At 42.4% G+C, this 20,404-nt stretch overlaps 1 protein-coding gene across 1 annotated transcript in view; it reads right to left on the bottom strand.

Annotated features, from left to right (window-relative positions):
• NPTN (neuroplastin) overlaps window positions 1-16,182 on the bottom strand; it is a 59,817-nt gene extending 43,635 nt beyond the window's left edge. Inside the window, exon 1 of the mRNA XM_072871672.1 lies at window positions 15,943-16,182. Within this exon, the coding sequence (XP_072727773.1) occupies window positions 15,943-16,030 (88 nt within the window). The 5' untranslated portion in view covers window positions 16,031-16,182. The remainder of the gene's footprint in view (window positions 1-15,942) is intronic.
• Between the last annotated feature and the right edge of the window lie 4,222 nt (window positions 16,183-20,404).

Here is a 20,404-nt window from a genome sequence, read left to right as displayed (position 1 = left end):
AGGAATATAAACGAGAAAGCTCCAAGCCTCTCTGCCCTGTGAGTTTATTCATTAAAGTGACTCTCTCTGCTTTGGACATCCTGGTTGGAGAGACATTTTTATATATCACTGCAGATACGATAATAAAGCATTGTCTTCTATAGGAAGCGTAGAAAATCCCTCATTTGCTTACAACACTCTGACCAACACTCTCCAAATAAACAATAGATCGACGGAGACATTATGAAGCCAGCAGTCTGAAGCATGCATCAACTTGCCTGTAAAACAATTAATGGTATCCAGATCAACAGTAAGTGCATCCATTTGTTCAGTGCCTTAAAAAGCACATTTCTTCATATTTCAGAGAAACTATTAAAGGATATCAGTCAAGAACTACTCCTAGCTGTCTTTAGAGCAGCTCATGTACACTGCAAGTAGCACAGAAGATGACATCCTAAACAGGATTATATTTAGCTACGTGGCATTTCAATCACGTGCTTTAAAAAAGACAAGTCTGGGTAACTTCATTTGGCAGTTTGTGTAGACCAACAACTTACATAACACCACTTAAAAAAATGTGGATGACAAAGCCATTTGAGTGCTTCCAGGAAAGCAGCAAGTCGTTCCTCACAGAAGAACATGCATCTCAACTCAGGGCAACGCCAGCAGAACGCAAGCCAGTCTTAATATTAAGCATCTTAAAATCCCGAAGAGGTTTGTTATCATCATGTTCTTGAACATTCCATGTATTATGGCTAGAAAACATTCCCCTGGGCTGACTACAAACTGAAGGGCTCGGCATTGTAGGATTGATGCAAGAGTCAGGTGTCTTAAGGCAGTTTTCATTCTCTAGTCCACTGATTAGGGATTCAAAACAGACATACAAGTGTTAATCAGGTTCACTAAGTAGCCACGCTCTCCCTCTAGTAAGACCTTGAGCTATAAACCATTTTAATCTGAAGGAAAAAAAAAAAAATCCCGTTATCTACAGACACTTACAGAACAAACACTCAAACTGGCTGTTGGTATCAGGCACCCAACCTAATCACCTGAAAAAGCTGGGATCATTGCTTGCCTAATGCTGGCATAGTGCAGGACGCTATGCCAAGCCTTTTTAAAACTATGTAATTGCATAGCAAATGCTGCTTTTGCATGCCTGGTTGTTCAAAACAGTGCATGCTGTCGGGAAGCTGGTTTGAATGCATCAAGAAGCATTTATCACAAGAGATTTCCTTCCATGGAGAATTTGTAGACTAGTTTCTCTAAGTTTTTTCCAAAGATTAAGCTTGCATCATCCTCAGAAAAGGCAGGCATTATTCTCCTGTTCTCTCAGTTTATGTTTCTCCCTGGCACAACTTAGGGACAAAAGACCATCATCCACGCAGGGAGAAAAAAAATAAATAAGCCAGCATTTATTAGTTTTGACTCCTTTTTTTAGGTTGCTACAGAAATGTTATTGTTGTAGCTAAGGAATATACAATAATTTCTCTAAAGCAAAAACACACAGGAGCAGAAAAGCTCCTGTATACTGCAAAAAAAAAAATTGTTCACAACTAGGAACCCACTCCCTGGAAATAAGCGTGAAGGAATTCAGCTTCACAACACTGAAAAGCTTGAGTTACAGTAGACAGCAATTGAAATTTGTCCAGTGTTCACATGTAACACAGCAACTGAAGTCTGCATGCTAAAGATCTCAAAAAAATTTTAAGACAACCAGATTTGCACCCTAAAGCTATTGAAAACATTACAAAATGTTGGTGAGGATAACAAGAAATACCTTGCATTCAGATTATTTAAAATCCTCAGACTATGCCATTAGAGAGCTAAAGGTTTGAAGTACTCCTCAATTTTGCTTTGACCTTTCCTGATCCAACAAACATGTGTTTGAAAGGAGAGTGATTACATTTCTCTTTAGCATAAAAGCAGCACATACGGAATGGCAAACCTCTTTTTTCCCCTTTATGCATTCTGCAGAAGTACAAGCTGCTCTGTATCATCCATGATGAAGAAGCAGGACATTTCAATACAACGACCTTTTAAAATAAATGCTTTTTACAGAATTTTTGGATTATGTAAGAGGTCACACAATCCCAGGCAGGGCTGAGAACAAGTCATTCAGGAAAAAAAAAAAAAAAAAAATCCCTCTTTATGCACAAGAAATGCTATTAGCAGAAGGTACAGTGCATTTTAAAATAGAAATCAGAGTTCAACTTTTAACAGAGCAAGATCTGCCTAATAACAATATGTAAAATACTGGCCCCACTGCAGGTGATGGGGTTAGAGGAGGGATGCTTTATTTTCTTCAAAAGTTTATGCTCTCTGTAGCTGGAGCAAATTACTGCCTACTAACTGCTAACTTCAGAGTGAACACATCTCTAGCAGGTCAGGTCTTGATCTCCCTGGTCAGACAAGCTATGCAGTGTATACAAGCAGCAGTGGACAGCCCAAAGACAGGCTATTCTCCCTGAGAACACCATATTATATTCCAGCTACAGGGAAGAGGAAGGCAGGAAGGAAATGTATTAAAATGTAGCAGGGACGCCACAATTTGTTTGCCAGATTTACGCTCCTTTGCAAATTGAGAGATGCTTGTTCCAAGTTGCATTTTTGAATAATATTTTTCCCCAAGCCACTTCTACAGCGCAGTTCAGCTTCTCCCTGTTTTGACGTGTCTATTACTCTAAGAACATGCCTTTGACCACAGGAAGGCTTTGCTAATTCAGACATCCACATCAAACTGTCTACCAACACTTATCGCTCCTATACAGGACATGCCAATAGAAATAGCCTTGCCCTTCCCACCACTTTGTGCCAGTACATGCAGCTGCATCAGGGTTACATCATAAATCGGATCCTTCCTTGGACTGGGGGTTTGATCTCACACGGCCTATCAATACCGCTTAGATTATTAGTACAAAAATACACTTCAGGGCAACTCCTCTACAGCATCAAATATCGCTACTTATGAGATGAAATTCAAGTTCAGTATCAGCCAAGATTAATGCAAGCCTAACTGGTGATTACCCACACTGTGCATTGTAATCCACACACGGAAATCACCTTCCTGCAGCCAAAGGCTCCTCATCACAGGGAGCTGAGCCACTGAGATCTCCTGACTTTGTCCCCACGCCTCATGCAAATTATGTGCTGAAGGGCAACAAAACCCAAAAAATGCCAGTCATGGTTAAAGGGGTCCATTTTTGAGCTTCTGGGTTTTCTAGCTAAGAGAGTCAGCCTTATAGCTTCGAACACAACTTGGAGCCCTCCTGCACCCGTTGCTAAAAGGCTTCCCTACCTCTTTTGCAGCAAAAGTGGCAATCCAATTAAGGGCCAAGCCGATTTGGACTCTTCAAGTAGGCAGCATAAAAGGGAGGTGACATAAAATACTGAGAAAAACCTGTTCCTTTTTTCAGTATAAAGAAGAAAATTTACAAAACACCACCACCATGCTACCAACACTAATGGGGGGGGGGGGCAGGGAAGGGACCAAAACAAAAACTGTATTTGCTGTAAGGCTTCTGCAAGAATGAAATAAGTGAAGCCCCCTAAGAGTTCACTAAGCAGTCTTTAAACATTAATCTGGAAATTCTTCCGATTTTTTTAACTCAGCAGCAGTACCACCACAACACCAATACAATGCATTAATGCAGATAGCTTGATAGGACTAAAAAACTAGAAGCTTGAAAGGCAAGGGTTTGAGATGACTTCACTATAAAACTGACAAGATATGAAAGAAAAAAAGTACTACACTGAAGTCAGTGCAAAGATCCAGCTTGCCTGAACCGTTAGGAGAACTCAAGTCCAGCCTAACTCAAGATACCAGGGAATCCAGACCCACAGCTGAGATATATTTAAAAGAGTGTTTAACTACATTTTAGAGAAATTTTTTTGGTGTTTGAGTATAAATGGTGACCTAAACAATTTGGTTAAAATCTAATTTGAATCATCTCCCTAAACTCAAGTAAAAAACGTACTACTTCTATTTTCTATCACAGCACTGTTAAAGAGCTGTCGTACTTAACAACATGATGACAACATTAAGTTGTCTTTCACATGCTCTTGAACCAAAGACCACGTTCAATTGTGCAGTCATTTTACAACAGCATTAAAAGATATGTTTTAAATACCTTACTAGAGACCAGACAAAAGCACTGCAAGAATTGATCCTGTAGCAGGCCTTTAACAGTGGTGGTCATGGCAAGAATGTAAGAACAGGGCAAACATACAGTCATCTTCTGCCAGCCTTTAGGAGTTTGCTGCTGAGGGTTTTCCTAAACCAGAGGTGATGTTTTCATTGCCATCTTAGAGCAAGTTTACATTTGCACAAAGAAACTGAAAAGCTTTACTTAGTAATTTTCCATCTTTGAGAGACAAGAGCTCTGGTTCAGTTTGCAAAACGAGGACAACAGTGTAATATTTGGAAAGCCCTTTGGGAACTATAAATCCACTTCTTTTTGTCACACGGAGGCCCCAAAACAGGAGAGCAGCAATGCACGACAAGGCATGCTCATACTGGTAGTGAGTGACTGGGCAACCAATGCCAGGTTAACATTTGGTAGGTGCTGTTAAAAAGATAAATCATCTCTGCAGTTAATTTGCTGCCTAGAAGAGGCATAAATAAAGGGACAACAAAAAAGAATGCAATAATGCGTTGCTGAAAAACGTGAATGTAGGCCACTGACAACCAACCAGAACTCATGGACGCTTACTATGTACTAAAAAAACCGCACACCCTATTGTATCTACTTAAAGCAAGATTTGAAAAGATGAAGATGGAGGTGTACAGTGAAAGAGAATACTCCAAGCACTACTGTATTCATCCATGCCCTTCACAGTTCCTGCCTTGGTTTTTATTTATAGCTCCTTAAAAGCTCTTTTTCTCTGTCCTGTCATTTTTGCTCCATTCTCCCAACTAGTTCCCTTCCTAGAAACCAAAACCGATTTTTAATTTTTTTTTTTTACTCCATATGGCTCAAGAATGGGGTCACCAAATTGATCCTGCTATTGCTAAAAATAGCAGCTTCGGGAGTCTGAGACCCAAAACACACAGCTTTGCTTAAAGCTACCTTGTACCCTTAAGTGAGACCAGAAGTTGCTACTGAGCACTACAGAACTTGCAGCAAAGTGCTGAAAAACCTGTCAGTCAAAAATCTAACAAATTAAATCCAAAAACAAACCATCGATACTGTATATCTAAGTCTCATATTAGGTTCAGTACCCTCAAAACTGGGCAGAGACGCCAACTGTCCCATCCACTTCAAGCAGTTTGTTTCTGGAAGCAAATAGCCAGGAAAGGAACACTGCATTACCACATGGTGCCCTCTCTGTCAAAGTTACAGGGGAAAACATGAGGAGAGTTGCACCATAACCAATCTAAACACAAATAACACAATAGAAGGAAATGAAAACATTTAGACTACCATTATGGTTGACAACAAGCAGAAAACCTTTCACAGTACTGAATGGTTACAGCCAGGTACTCAAGCGTCATTCCCAAGCCTTTTGCATAAAGAAAGAATTGGTACAAATAGAATAAAGCTCAAATACTTTTAAAAGTACAAGAGTCAGAGGTGACAGCACTTACATTATAGGGGAAAATCCAAAGGTGAACACAATCTAAAGCATTATATGATGGGTGCCAGTCATCAACAGAAACACAAGCCCAGAAGAGAAGACAATTTTGTGAAATGCAACTTTTTTTTGGCAGTTCTGAAAACACTAGTGTCAGACCAGAGACCGATGGTCATCCCCAGGCCTGCGCAAAGGGGTGAAGCTTGTAAGAGCAAAAAGGCAAGTACCCTGAATGAAATAAGATAGACAGAAATAACTGGCAGTGTTAGTTTCTAGATTATGGGGACCAAACAGGCACCAAATGTACTGCTTCTTAAAGCAAAATGAAGCACAAAGGGAGCAGCAACCTGAATGTATTTCTCTCTTACTGCAGATTTAGAGCAACTGTACAAAAGAAAAGCTCTCCAAGTTTAATTAAAATGTCTATTTGTTCAAATAACTACCAAAGACAGTTCTTTCACCTGCCCTTTGGAAGTATCTGCACCAAATTCTCCAATATGCCTGAGACATTCTCAGATTTTACCATTAGGTTAAATAAAAATTACTTGTTTCTAATGGGATGGGTCATATACAGCATAGCAGCCAGTAAACAGCTCTGCTCACTTTGTCAGACCTTTTTTTTTCCCCCAGCATGAAAATGCAGGAGCGGGAAAACAAAAACAAGAAAAAAAGCCAGACCAGGCAAGCCCTAGCTTCCCAATATACATAAATTCCGAAGAGACTTCCAAAGACCAGGTGTAGACTGGCTCTGAGTCACCAAACCTCGACGTTCAGCTGCTTTGGGAATTTGAAAACACTTCCCCAAGGCAACTCTCTTCTAGTGAAGTGGTAAGCCTCAACAACAACTAACTGCTGAATGCCCTGTTTATGTAGCCTGGCAGTTATAACAAAAGGAAGAAGTTTGCTGCAGAACTTGCTTTACCATATGCAAACACTGAATAAAATAGTATCTCCAAATTCTGAGCTTCCTATTTATTTCCTAGAGTCATTAAGGTAATCTATCACAAGTGTAAACTACACTGCCCTATAGAGCCTACACTGAAAGTCTTCAGCTACAAACTCAAGAAAGACATGATAATGCGTCACACTCAGAATAAAAGTTTGCTTATTTGGTGACTATCTGGCTTAAAACTGCAATTTGCACATCCTTTTACGATATTTCTTACTATACTAAATTCCGCAGACTTGAGATATACACACACACACACACATATATTTATTTATTTCTTCCATGTCATTTATCATTGGCTTTGTTTGACCTCAACCTCTTAACTCCCTCCTCAAACCTTGTTAGAATAGTTTACAATCTTTTTCTGCTATAACACCACCTTTCTAAATAAAGATTACAGACACAGGACTTCACAGAATAAAAATCAGTGGTATGGGGTGGCAGTCTGAAGTGGCACAGGACAACATGTGCTGAGGTCTCAGAAACTTCAGGCATCCCCACCAGCGAGGATCCAGAAGTTAAAGACATCCTCCTCCTCCTCTCACACAATGCCCCAGCATGTACTTTATTATTAAGACTCAACTACGAAATTTTGCTATGATGAGTTTTGCCGACTTGTAAAAATCTTAATTCTGGAAGAGACTGATTCTCCTGCAAAGCTCCTCAATATCTGAAGAATCGTATGCATAGATTTTGCTTCTAGAACATAATTTTTACAAGTTTTCTAGTTTGATATGCAGAACTAAGAAGTATTTCAAATTACATACTGTGATATAAGTTTTTCTCATTTCAAACTAGACTACAAAATGTGAATTAATATGTCATCACACTTCTAGAAAAATCACAGGGATATGTAATAGTATAAAATGTGAAAGTGGGAGTCAGCTGCTTGCTTTAAGCATCCAAGGTTGCAAAGCCGAGAGGACAAAACGATATTAAGTTCCCTGTGAAAGCTTGCTTTAGGCAAACTATCTGTACACATGGGTTAGAATACCTCAAGCAGAGATTAACAATCAAAAGTACAACAAACAGAAATTCACTGTCCTTGCTTGCAGATATATAGAATACAAGATCAACAACATACTACAAAACTATATGTTACGGATCTTCTAATTCTTTGCTCCATCAGCCTGCATTACCTCCTGGTAACAATGATTCTAACCTGCTCAAACAGGGAATTAAAATTGGTCCATCTTCTGTAACACTATAGATTTTTACCACCAGGCTACCCTCACCCCACCAATAATTCAGCGGAAAAATTAATCCTTGCACACACAGTAGCCTGGCTAATCTTGCCAGTCTTGCACCCAAGACAAGACACCGCTTTCACGGTGCCATGGAAAGCTGTGTATCACAGATCAAAGTAATCCCCATGTAGCATTTATTTTGTCCTTCGCAACTACAGTTTATTAATTATCCTTTACTGTACTGAGATTAAAAACAAAACAAAACCAACCAAAAAAAAAAGAAAAAAACAACACCACAAAACCAAAACAACAACAAAAAACTCCCAGAAAACAAAAACACCCATATCCAATTCTCACGATGTCCTTCACAATCTCAGATCCTGTATAAAGGCACCTTCCCAAGCCAAGCAACACTAACTTGCACAACCATCTCTGGAGCGATCTTCATTGCTCTTTTAAGCTCTGGACTGTAATATTAATTTCAGATTTTCCTCAAGCAAGAGGGTATCGCATAATATTTTGAACACTTATGTCAGTCATTACATACTATGTTTAGCATCACAGAAAGACAAGAGCTTCTTAACATTACAACACTTGCATGAATTTAAGAAGACTAACAGAAACAGTGCAGCTGAACTCCAATTCATAACTGCATTTAAACCAGTTTAGCATCACTTAATTCATTATTAGGGGTTTTGAATGAATATGACAGGAATTAAAATACCTCTATATTTACAACCTGAACCTGCTAAGGTAGATTATCCTAGTTAACTACCACAAAGCTTTTCTAACAAACTAGGCAAAAAAAAAAAAAATCCAAGAGTGATCAGTCAATATGGTATCTACCCATTTTTTACAAATACACTCAAGCATCTGTTTTTTCAAACTCCTGCTGTACACCTTCACCAAATTATTTCAGTCTGCCTTTGGTCTGCCATGATGTCTGTTGGGAGCCTACTGCATTGCCAAAATCCTTGTCAAGCTCTTTTCTAGGCATTTAAGTTCAATTTTCTCTTTTTTAATTTAAAATATATTCTTTGTCAGTTTTATCAACTTCCCAGAATTAAATCCTTTTCACCCACTTTTACTGCTGAAGTTTTGGACTGATTGCATCTTTTCATGCCTTCCCTTTTCTAGCCCATTATATTCCCCTTCCTCTTATTTTCTCATGTCTTCAATATGCCCGTTGGAAAATGCATTTAGTTTAGGTTTCCAAACAAATACACAAGCTCTAGGGAGAGCCACCATGATCCCTTTGTGCACTCAAAGCTAACAATAATTCACAAAATGTGGGAAGTAGTAAGTAGCTACACTACTTAGCTACACTAAGTAGCACTTTGGCTCAATAGATTCATTAATGTGGCATTTTAAAGCATGTAATGTAAAACAAGCCTATATGAATTAGAGCAATCTAAGACCTTCTGTTTTTCTTTATTCAAACCAGAGCAGGACATTATGATCTAATTTTCCTCTGCAAAAAGGTCTCACAATGCAAATCCATTTAGCTAGTCACCTACTGTCTTGGGCACTTTACTCCTCCTCGTCTGGAAAATTTGTTCTTTCAGAACGTCCCTGCCCCTGCTTTTTCTTTGATATAATCAAAAGGCTTCCAACCTGGTATCAAAAGCTAACACAGTTGATATAAACATTGTGTCCCTGAGACTCCATCTTACTGAAGTTCTCCAAAGAGTGGGAGACAGACACAATGCCTCTTCCTCGTTCCTTCAAAAGCAGCTGCAAAGCAGAGATCTCTGCTACCCTGCCCGTTTCAACATCAAAGCCATTAAGAAAAGCATAAAGGCTCTCCTATCCCACAGCTCTTCAACAGTGTGCCATTTGGGGTCATATTTAGTCAACATCTGCTTCCCAGGATCAGAGCTCACTGTTCACGCCTTCCCACAGGCATACACACCTTCCAGCAGCTGAAACACTATGCTGACATGATGGTGCTGTTTTCCACTGCATTCCAAACAGCAACGGGAGGGGGAACCACAAACATGTTGCTCTCGAAAAACTTCTAATTCTTACTTATAGCAGAGATCTACAGCTTCTGACAACATATGATGAAGAACCCTTCACAGCTTAAAAAGTTACTGTCTTTTCTTGAATGAGTTTGTGTCAGTGAGTAAGTGGTGACTTCAACCACACAGATGACCCAAATAAGCTTCAAGCTTATCAACAGGGCATGAATTTTTAAAAGTCTACAGTAGTTATCTTACTAGGGGAAAAATACTTCCAAGTCGACACAGATACAGACATTCAATCCAGGCTGAAATTATATTTAGTTTAGACCGAATCTCCTTCAACACCAAAACCAGACCATGTAGTACAAGACATCAAAAAAGCATTTAACTTAAGAGTGAAAATAAATTTAACATATCAAGTAAGATTTTTAAAGGCACGCAAATAACATTTCACATAATTATCATGATTTGAACAACTGGATATTATATTTGATATGGAGCTTTGATAACTCCCGACTTATGTTTTAATAGCCATTCTCCCTCCTCCAACTTTATACAAGTCAGGTTTCATATTCTAGCATTAACTGGAAAAAAAAAAAACAAAACAGAAATCACTACAATCATTATGAAATACAAAGAAGCAGCTTGTTTTAAGAAGTTTGACTGAACACACCAAGGCTGTCCTCAAGTATCTGTGTGCAGTATCAGATAGTAAACCTGCACATTCAGCCCCTGGCTCTGAGAGTGGGAGCAGCACCTTAACCACTGGTGGGTTTCTGCAAACGTCAGCACAACTTTGGTGTGGGCAGACAGCTCAGGTGCATGGAAGGGAGTGGAAGGAACTCCTACCATCACGTGTGCCATTCAAAAAAAAAAAAAAAAAGGATGGTCATAGCGATAAACTGTCTCAGGGACAAGCTCTAAAACCAGATTACCGGTTGCTTTGGAAAATTTGGGGGTGTCAAGCTGCTGGGTTTAATTCAACTCCTGCAGTACTTGTAGAAGATGGGTGAATGGAAAAGGGCTGACAGTGCCTATGTTTAAAATGGAAATACCATGTAATCGCAGACCAGTCAGTCCAATTTCAGTCTCCAGGAAGAACTTAAGAAATCTGCTTGGAAGTGCTCAAAAATGGAAAAGGGCTTGGGGGAGGGAAGAACAGAGCTGTATTGCCTACCTGTAGTTCAATACAGCTTGCCCATGACAATCTGACCTCCTACTATAAAGTTAATAAAAACCAAAGGTGACTCCAGAGGAGAAAGAACAGACGCAGGTTTCCTAATTTTAGTAAAGCTTTTAATACTGCCCTATACAAGAGCCTCATAACCAAAAATAAAATCTCATTAGCATAGCTTGGTGTATCATGTGCGTGGTTTTTATGAGATACAGTACATGAACAAGTAGATGGAAAACAAAATTAAATAGGACCAATTATGAGGGGCTAGAGGGTCTTTTAAGCCAATAAAACCAAGCAAGCTAAAAAACAGGAGTGGGTGCTTGAGAAGATAAAATAGTACTTTTGACAGCTGGGGAAGACATCAGAAGTAGGTGAGATGACACTTAATACAAACATCTAAGAACTACTTGGTTTATGCAGTAAAGGAATGCAAAGCAGCAGCCCTGCAATGTGAGATCTGACCACCATAAAGGATCCCACTGGACACAAGTCAAAAATGTTTTACTGTAAGAAACCATTTGTCTTGTGATGCAAAGGGGAATGCCATATGCAAGACACATTGAGTGATCCTTCCACTCCACTGAACCTTGGTCTGGTCCCAAATGGAAGGGTGTCCAGTTTTATACATCACACTCCAGAAAACGTGACTGAAGAAAATCCACAGAAAAGCACCAGGAACAGACAGGAAAATGTAACTTTTCAACAATGACTCTGACAATTAACCTGGAGAAGTAATTGCTGATGAGAAGGTAACACCCTCCTCCCCACGCTAAATTGCATGGATAAAAAGAATAAAAAGCTTAAAACGATAGGAAAGCAGGTTTAGGTTAGATTTACAGAAGATCCTTCCAGCTAATAGATAAGCAGAAACAGTTTATCTAACTTTCAGTCTTAACAGGTTCGTCAGTGGGAGCTGCAGCACCTCCAGCACTTGAAAGTTAAGAACAGTTTGAATGCTTTGGCTTTACAATCTAAGGATGAATCACAGGCCTTTACAATGTCCTTTACAATGCAAGTTTTTACAATTGTCTCCTCTGAAGTAGTAGTTAAAGCAAAAGAAACAGCTCATTGTGAAGGGGAGAATGCACCTCATTCATTAATTTAACAAGCAGTCATCTTTATACAGCAGTATGTTGTCAGGACAGTTAATGCTCTCAGTGTATTTCATCACTGAAAAGTAGTTCCACTGAGTCCCTCTCTTTGAACTGCTTCTCGACATAAATAAAACTATAGTTTGAAATGTCAATGCTAGCAGTTATTGCCTCTTTACCTCTTAGCTGAGATCTGTCAGAATTTGGCGCAATTTTCGAGTGTATACATGTTAGTCATATTGCTTGTATTTAAGTTTCCTACGCAGGAGTTGTAGGAGGAAGGAGAATAGCAATGGCGGGAAAGAGAACAGAACTTTGAACATTTCCCTCTATGCTCAGCCCACACTTACACTCCATAAATGCTGTATGAAACTGTTTCTTAGTTTTATCTGGGGACCATTAAAATCATGTCAGAAAATTAGTGCAAAATGGATGAGAATCAGCAGTCAGAAATAGCATTACAAGGATAAGAGGAAGGTTTTTCACTTGTTCTTTTAAGAAGAAACTCACTTTAAGAAGCTACCCTTTCCTGATTTTATGGTCATTTCTATACTGGTTTCTGCCAACAGAAAAGCCATGTTCTGTTTTTAGCCAGCTAGTTAGTTCTTTCCCATTCATCCAAACAGAGGATGAAGAAAGCAGAGCTAAACAAGTACCACCTAACTTAACTTGTTTTTATTTCCATTTATGTCTAGTTTTGAATAACCCAAACAATTTTATGTAGTCAGCATTCAGTTTTTAAAATGTGATGTTTAAGAACTCCCTCCTCTACACAATCTACACAATACGTACTAAAGTCTGGGTTTAAGTGCACATTATCAGACCAAAGATCTGAAAACAGAAGAACTTGAAAAATTGCTAGCAATTCAACTCCCTTGTCGGTGTGCTGAAGAAACACTGCAGATTTCACGGGGGCAGTCCAAACGTCTATTTTAGACAACAGTAAAAATACAGCCATGCTCCTTTAAATCCAAACACTCTAAGGTGAAAGTATTAGTACACTGAAGTCTTTATTTTTAAACAAGCAGCTGGAGAAACAGAGATTGCAAAGGTTACAAATCAGCGACTGGAAAAGGCATGTTATTCATCACCAAACGATAAGTCAAGCCCCATTCCATAAGGAGGATGCTGTCTGTTTTGAAGCGCTAAAGTGATTTTCCAACAAATACCATTTGGAAACTACAGGTTTAACACAGATCTTCTTGACAGACTGGCTTTTTCCAGCTGTTCCTCCTCATGCTGCCTCATCTCTCTTCTAACCCTCCTTTCTGTCACTTCATGGAAACTATGCTCTGGATGCAAGTGACACGCTAGAGTGCGTCAGAAATGCAGCCTCGAAGAACCTGACAAGTTTCTCAGAAGAATACTCACGAAAAGTTAGATTTCTGACACGCAAATTTTTCTGTGATCTTTAGGTGTTTATGCAAGAGCTTTAAAAATAATCCATACAAGTGTCAAAAACCTACTTTCAGTTTTAGCAAGCTTAAATCTGTAGGTAAGTCTGATTCAAAATATTCTGAATTACATTAATTCTGGAAAAGTCACAGAGATCTCCTGTCAGAAGCAGAAAAAAAGACTGCTTCCCATAGACACTCAGGATTCCACTGGGCATTTTCTGTGCCAGGTGAGTGGTGACCTGTCCTGCAGTTTTTCAACAAGTACATTACCATTCCTTTATCATCATAAACTCACGTGGTGTTACTGTATATTCAACAGCTCTTGGACTATCACCTTTCACTACAATGATGGCTCCATATCAATAATAAGTAACGCAATTCTTGCATATACACTTTGGGATCCTTCTGTATACCTTCAAAGCACACACCTGTGTGTTAGATATATTTTGTTTTTAAGAGAGTTGTCACTGACATACTTGCGCGTGCCTGTTCAAACTGCAACATCATTTTTCTAATGACTTACAAGGAGTATACACAAATCAGGAAATGGCTGTACCTATTCTTCACACCAAAGCAAAAAAGGAATTGTTCTGTTTCATTAAGTGTCTCACTGGCCATTATTTGCTGAAAGAAAACAGTTCCTCTGTGGCAGGGCCTACAATCTTCAAATTTGTTTCGCTCTGTTACAACAGCATTCAAATCGGGGTAAAAATCCAACAGCAGCAATGAGCCTTATTCAGAAGGACCTCCACCTTCCACTTGGCTTGAAAGTGCTCTACTCCTTTCCAAGTACGTTTTCACTCACCTGTGTAAACTCCTACAGCAGCACAGATACTCACAGTCTCCCTTTACCATTTAATTGCTTGGATGACCCTAGTTAACCAAATAAAAATTGAGCTTTCAGGACACACCTGGGGTCTGCAGTCTTACCTCATGCCAAAATCTGCTACTGCTTGCTTAGCTTCATGTCAGGAATGGAAGTCATGATTAAGACCCAAAAAGGCTAAAGCCTTCCATCTCTCCCAAAAATTTATTTCATTGTTGACCTCCAGATATATAATTACTGTCAAACTCCAAATGTTTGCACTGCCTACCAACCAGCTATTTGGAATTGTTATACCAGCTTCCAGCATTTGACACCTTGCCTGCTAAGTCTGCACAGGAACAGCTTGAGGCACACAACCCATTTAACTTGCATGTCAGAAGACTGCTCACCTCGCTTCACCCAAATACAAGGGAAACACAGCACAGGCAGATTAAGCCTGCCAAAATGATGCTCAGATAGCACAGCTATCACAGGAAGCAGACAGCATTTCTGCAACAGAGAACCAGACTTTATCCACAACTCAGCCCAACCAACATGTTCCTGGGAGCCCACAGAAGTCAGGTCCCTAATTCCCACTGAACTCCAGTGTAATTTGTCCAGACTCTTTTAGGCTCCACAAAAGCCCCTCATATTGCAGAAAGCCTACAGTTTTCATTCACGTACTGTGGATGCCAAAGCTTCTGCTGTTTGGTTAACAGACATGAAGCTCAGTTCTGGTTTCAGACTGCAAAATCTGTGCACACTAAGGCAGTAATTCTGATCTGGGATCTTCGGGACATTACTTCTTTCATCTATATCTCTCCTATCATTGTCAAATATGCTGAAAGCCTCAGTGTTTCTTCTAGAGCAAACAGCCAACAAAGCTGAAACAAAGCAAAATTCACCTCAATGGAAGGAAAACACTAGGACTGAATATCTGCAGAGCAGAATGAAGGAAAGAGAAAGAAGGACGAAACAATGAAGCCTTGTATGGGATTGGTATATTAGTAAGGTATCCCTTCCTTCTAGGTAAATTTTCCCAACTCACATAAACTGGAGTATCTTGTGAGCCAAGATCCCTGCCCTTCACAGCATTTACAGGCCAAAGCATCTCTGACATTAACTTCACCATGATGCTGCATAAGAAGCCACTCCAGAAAGATTGTGGTCCGGCACTTCTGGAGTGGATAAAATCTGCCTTCACGGCTCGCTCTCTCCTTCGGATGGTAGGATAAGACGTGCATTTTTATAAGCGCTGCAGGACCTTCCTTCAAGCAGGAGGTTCGCACTCTGTTAGGCCAGCCTCTTGGCCCTGCTTGGTTCTGCCACTAATTGTCATGCACTTGGCTGCAAACTCATCAGGGAGGAGGCATACCGCACTAGATTTAGCTCATGCTATCCTACAAGGAAAAAGAAGGGGTTTTTTTTCCTTCTTCTACGCTCCTATCAGAGAACCTCTTTAGTTGCTAAGGAACTACGGTTTTATTGCATTATAAACGATTTAAGGCAGCCCGGCAGATGCAGGTTTAGTAGGCGGGAGGAGATGTTCCATTTTACCGGCAGCATGAGACGCCTCAGGAGAAGTGGGGGGGGGGGGAACAGCCGCGGCGCGGCCCTGTCAGCCCCTTTCCCCTGAGGGATCCGAAGACAGGCGATGTTACCCCCCAAACCCAGGGTCGGGACCCCCCCAGCCGCAGGGGGCGACCGCGGAGCCCAGGGTCCACCCCCAGCTTGACCCTCGTCCCCCACCGTAGCCGCCCCCGCAGCAACCAGCCGCCCCCATAACAACGCGCCCCCCCCCGCCCCGCCCCGCCGCCCTCACCGTTCTGCGCCGCGGCGGGTCCCGGCAGAAGCGCGGCCGTCGCCAGCAGCAGCGAGAAGGCGGCAGGGAGCGGCCCGGAGCGCGGCATCCTCCTGTCCGCGGCCGAGGAGGGGAAGCAGGAGGAGGAAGGGGGCGGCGGGGTGAGGCGGGCGGCGGCGGGAGCGAAGCGGCTCCGGCTCCGTCCTTCTCCGCCGACCTCCTACCGCACCACAGCGCCCAGTCTCGCGACGCCGCTGCCACCTCTCGCGAGATTTGACGGGGGAGGAGCGGGGGGGGGGAGTGGTACCGCGCGGGGCGGGGGGCGACGCGCGCGCGGCGCCGGGTGAGGGGGTGGTCACGCGTCACGCCGCCCGCCCGCCCGCAGTCGCCATGTTGCCGCCGTTCACCCTGGCCCCGCGACGGGCGGCCCCGACCTCTAGCCAGCGGCTTCCCCCCCCCCCCGAGGCGCCGAGCTTCCGGGCCGGCGGCGAGAGAGGGGCACTAACGCAGCGGCGGGCTGCCCGGGCCTCGCGTCGGCGCTGGAGGCTCCGCCTGAGGCTGCGGTCACCTCAGGGAAGCCGCGGGCGGGAGAGTGGAGTCCCTCCTGTGCCAGGAAAGCTGCGGCCTGAGCAGCGCCACACACCTCCTTGCTTTTATTCTCCGTGGTCTTAAAATACCGGCAGATGCAGGGCTAGGCAGTCCAACAGCTGGTAGTTTGGCTCCGGTCTTAATTGCAGGGGTGATTTAGGAGTTTTACGTGCCATTCTGCAGGGGCCATGGGCTGTCAGAGGAATGCAAAATACATCCAAGTAAACATTTTCTCAATCACCCACCACTTACCAGCATTTTTCCTCCCAGGAGGCTTCTGTATGGAGTTTGTTCCGTGAAAATGCTGCACTTTTATAAAAGTACAACATGGCCAAATGAAATTTTGCAGTAAGTAATGAAGGGGGGGGGGGGGGGGAAGACATGCAGTCACGTTGTTGAGAAACCTCCGGACAAGGGCTGCTTCGTCCTGCGTGTCTGCCTGATGTCTGGGACAAAGAGCCAGGTCGTGGTTAGGACCCACAGGCTGCCACTGCATAAGACTACACATTTATATAAAAAAATAAAAGTTAATGTGTTTTTTGATGTAGCTCGTTTTAATGATGTAGCTATTTAAGCCAGACATCTGACTGTGGGATGGCACAAACAGCTAGAGCCTGCTGCTGAATGTGAGCTTGTCATTCTATGCACACCCAAAGTGGGGAGATACAAGAGTTGCAGGAGACCATGGGGCAGACGAGCAAAGAAGGATGCTAGAGAAAAAAAAAAAGCAGAAAAATCCCTCACAGCCAGACTTTCTGCAGTCTTCTGTTTCCAACCCAGAGGTCTCTGCAGGCATCAGTGTACCCACAACACAATGGACTGGGGGAGTGGGTGCAGCACCTGCTTGCCTTGTGGTGGTAACCTCCAAACCAGTCGTAATTCCTCGCACCACTCTACCACAGCAGTGAGAGCTTGTTTGACCAGGGCACAGGCTGCAGCGGCTGTACAGATCACGCCCTTGCTCCTCCTCTTCCCTCAAAGCAGCCGCTTGACTTTGCATCCCTCAGCCTTTATCCTGGCCTGGTTATTCTCAGCTGATCATTAGCAAACAGACTCCGAGTCCTTTTATTGGTGGTGTGACTCAAAGACTGAAAAGAAGGCTCGGACACACCTTTTTCATGAAAACCCTACTGCTCTCTTGAAGCCAGTGAAATCGCTGCTCAAGTGCTTCAGGACTTTGATGATCATCATCTTGGGCTTAACAACTGCAGCTTCACAGGGCTGAGGTCACATGTGAGAAATATTTGGGCATGTGCTAGTGCTGCACATAATCCTGGCTGCCCCTAACTCTCCAAGGATGCTGTGGCACTAGATTTGATGTGCATCAGATATTCCACTGTGCTGTGCATCCTGTGCTGGAGAATTTCCATGGTGCATTTCCATGACTCACTATTTGTGCCAGCTGAATCATCTGTGACACTACTATTTGTTTTCTTGCTACGGTGCAGCAACATCCTCTTTTTCCCTCTTTGTGGAACAGTTCTGACAGTAGCTCTTGCAAACCAGAAGGATTAGGCAAAAAGATTCAGAAATCAAGGTTTCACACGGCAGTGTCCTTTCTGATTTTTGCATGCTGTTTTGCCTGCTCCAGAGGATTTTGCTATAACTCTCCTTTTTGCAAACACCCACTTGGTATTAGGCCTTACCTACACTCGACTGTTTTCCAAGTTTGGAACTAGTTAGCGATGCACTTGCCTCTGAGCATGGTTTGTATCTGCACAGTAATACTTGTTTCGTAACCATGGCAGCTCACAGTGACTCATGCTGCCAGAGGCCTGGGCCGAAGTTAGCAGAAGGCGTTTTTTTTTTTCCCCCTCTGTAACCAGCTCAGCACACTGTTGTTTTGCTAGATCTTCTCCCCACAATTGCATAACTCACCCATCATGTTCGCATTCGTCTGGCTCTGTCCTGGGGACAACCCCAGGACACTCTGCCCTGCTTACCTCTGATTTAACCCCAGTGCATGCATTAGCCAGGAGTGAAGAGCTGTGGCTGCCAGGGTTTCCCTCAAAGGCTCTGATCAGAGATGGTTACCCAGAGCGGTTAACGAAGGTGCTGCACAGACTGAGCTAACCTGTGGGTTTGTGGTTGATGCAGAGGGGCTGTGAACATACAATACAAGAAATCAAAGCAGAAGATTGCCATAGCCAGAAGAGGACTGTGCTGACAGACCCGATCTGAAGCTTGCTGTTGCCTTCAAGAGTCTTTTGGGGGACATAAACAGGGTTCCTACAGATCTCTAATATATATAGCAGGATCTGTTCCTGCCATACTCACGTATCCAGCCACGGCTAGTATTGTTCTACCATGCAGGAGTATATTCTCTTACAACAGGTTGCTCTTATAGTGGAGTTGTGGAGAAAAATAGGATTTGCCAGCACTGGATTCAACACAGTGGCTTGATAGCGAGGAAAGAGGTTTCTTACAAAGGCAGATTGAGCCTTGTGTAGGATGCTTGTGTGGGTATGGTGATTCCTGACCTCACAAGTGGCAGGAGGAACTCAGACATGTCAAAGTTTCCAAATACAGTAACTCAAAATGCCTGCATTTTCCCTTCAATCAAGATCCAACTTCTTTTCACCTGGGATGTCTCAATTTTGATTATTCTCTGATTATTCATTGGGACTTCAGCAAAAGCAGGACAGAAAATCTTGGATTCGAAACAAGCAAAGAGGAAGAAAAAACCATCATCAGCAAATTCAGTTTCAATTCTTCTCGCATTGCAGAACAGCAAAGAGGCATCATCCTTTTTTCTGTATAATCTTTGAGCCTGTCTTCTTGCAACTGGAAGTGTTTAAGTGATCCCTGTTATTTCAATGTATTTATTGATACGCTTTGGCACTTGAAGAAAGCTTTGCCTCCAGAAGTCTCACTTATAGTCACCTTCATTTGAATCTATTATTGTCAAGTTGAAAATGTAGGGTAGAGCATGAAATGCTCGCTGATGTCTAGCAGTGAAACTCACCTATTGCAGCTGTTCTCAGGGCTGAGAAACGCTGAATAACATCAGTTAATACTTTGAGGGCGACATGCTAGGGAAAACAGATCCATATCCAACAGGCTCAAATCAGCTTGTGGACAGACACACACACATGGTGTACTTGCAAACCAGAATGCCTTGGCAGTAAGACTGCCTTGTTAAGTGCATGATCAAGATAACATGCTATCTTTGTTTTGTGCGTGCGGGGGAGAGGTGAATGAGCAAACACAATGCAATACATGTGTGCATGTATATACATTATATAAGGCCAGCCAGACTCAGACTCCAGCTGCTGGCCCTCGGCAGTCCTTGCCTGCCTTGCAGTGTGGCAGAGGTGTGCAGCTCTGCAGCAAGCGGTACTGCTGGAGGGAAAGCATCCCAAGAGGTAGCTCTGGCCTTTGGGTTATACATATAATTAATGTATTTTAATCTCCCCAAAGGCACAATAGCAGGCAGGGGAACACCATTAGCCTAATCAGATAACAGAATGAAGCCACCAGACAGAGGTGACACCCATCCCAGTGAGTCACCAGAAAGGCTGTCTGGCTCTTCTTACAGACAGGGGTGTGCTGCATAGCGGACTTCTTACAAGCTTTCAGTCTAAATAGCCAGAGAAAGATTGAACTGAAAATTAAGTAGTGCTTTAAGGAATGAGAGGGAAAGGAAAAGCTCATGAAATAGTAGAGAAACGGGCTTTCTGAAAAAAGAGTAAAGACCCTAGGGTAGTGATGAGAAGAGAATATAGATGTGCTTTCTTTTTTGCAGAAAGCTGGCTTTATGCATCTCAACCCCACTGGGTAATGGCACTTTGGTTATTTCAAACAATCTCCCATCCTCCTACATCTTCAAGTGTTCCTGTCAGAACTGGTCAAAATGTTTTAACTGATTTTTTTTTCCTGAGAAGAAATGTCTTTT

This window comes from Ciconia boyciana, chromosome 8, assembly GCF_034638445.1.
Source record: "Ciconia boyciana chromosome 8, ASM3463844v1, whole genome shotgun sequence".
Taxonomy (NCBI): Eukaryota; Metazoa; Chordata; class Aves; order Ciconiiformes; family Ciconiidae; genus Ciconia; species Ciconia boyciana.
The sequence above is the reverse complement of the archived record's forward strand: the minus strand, read 5'-3'. Positions and strand labels throughout refer to the sequence as shown.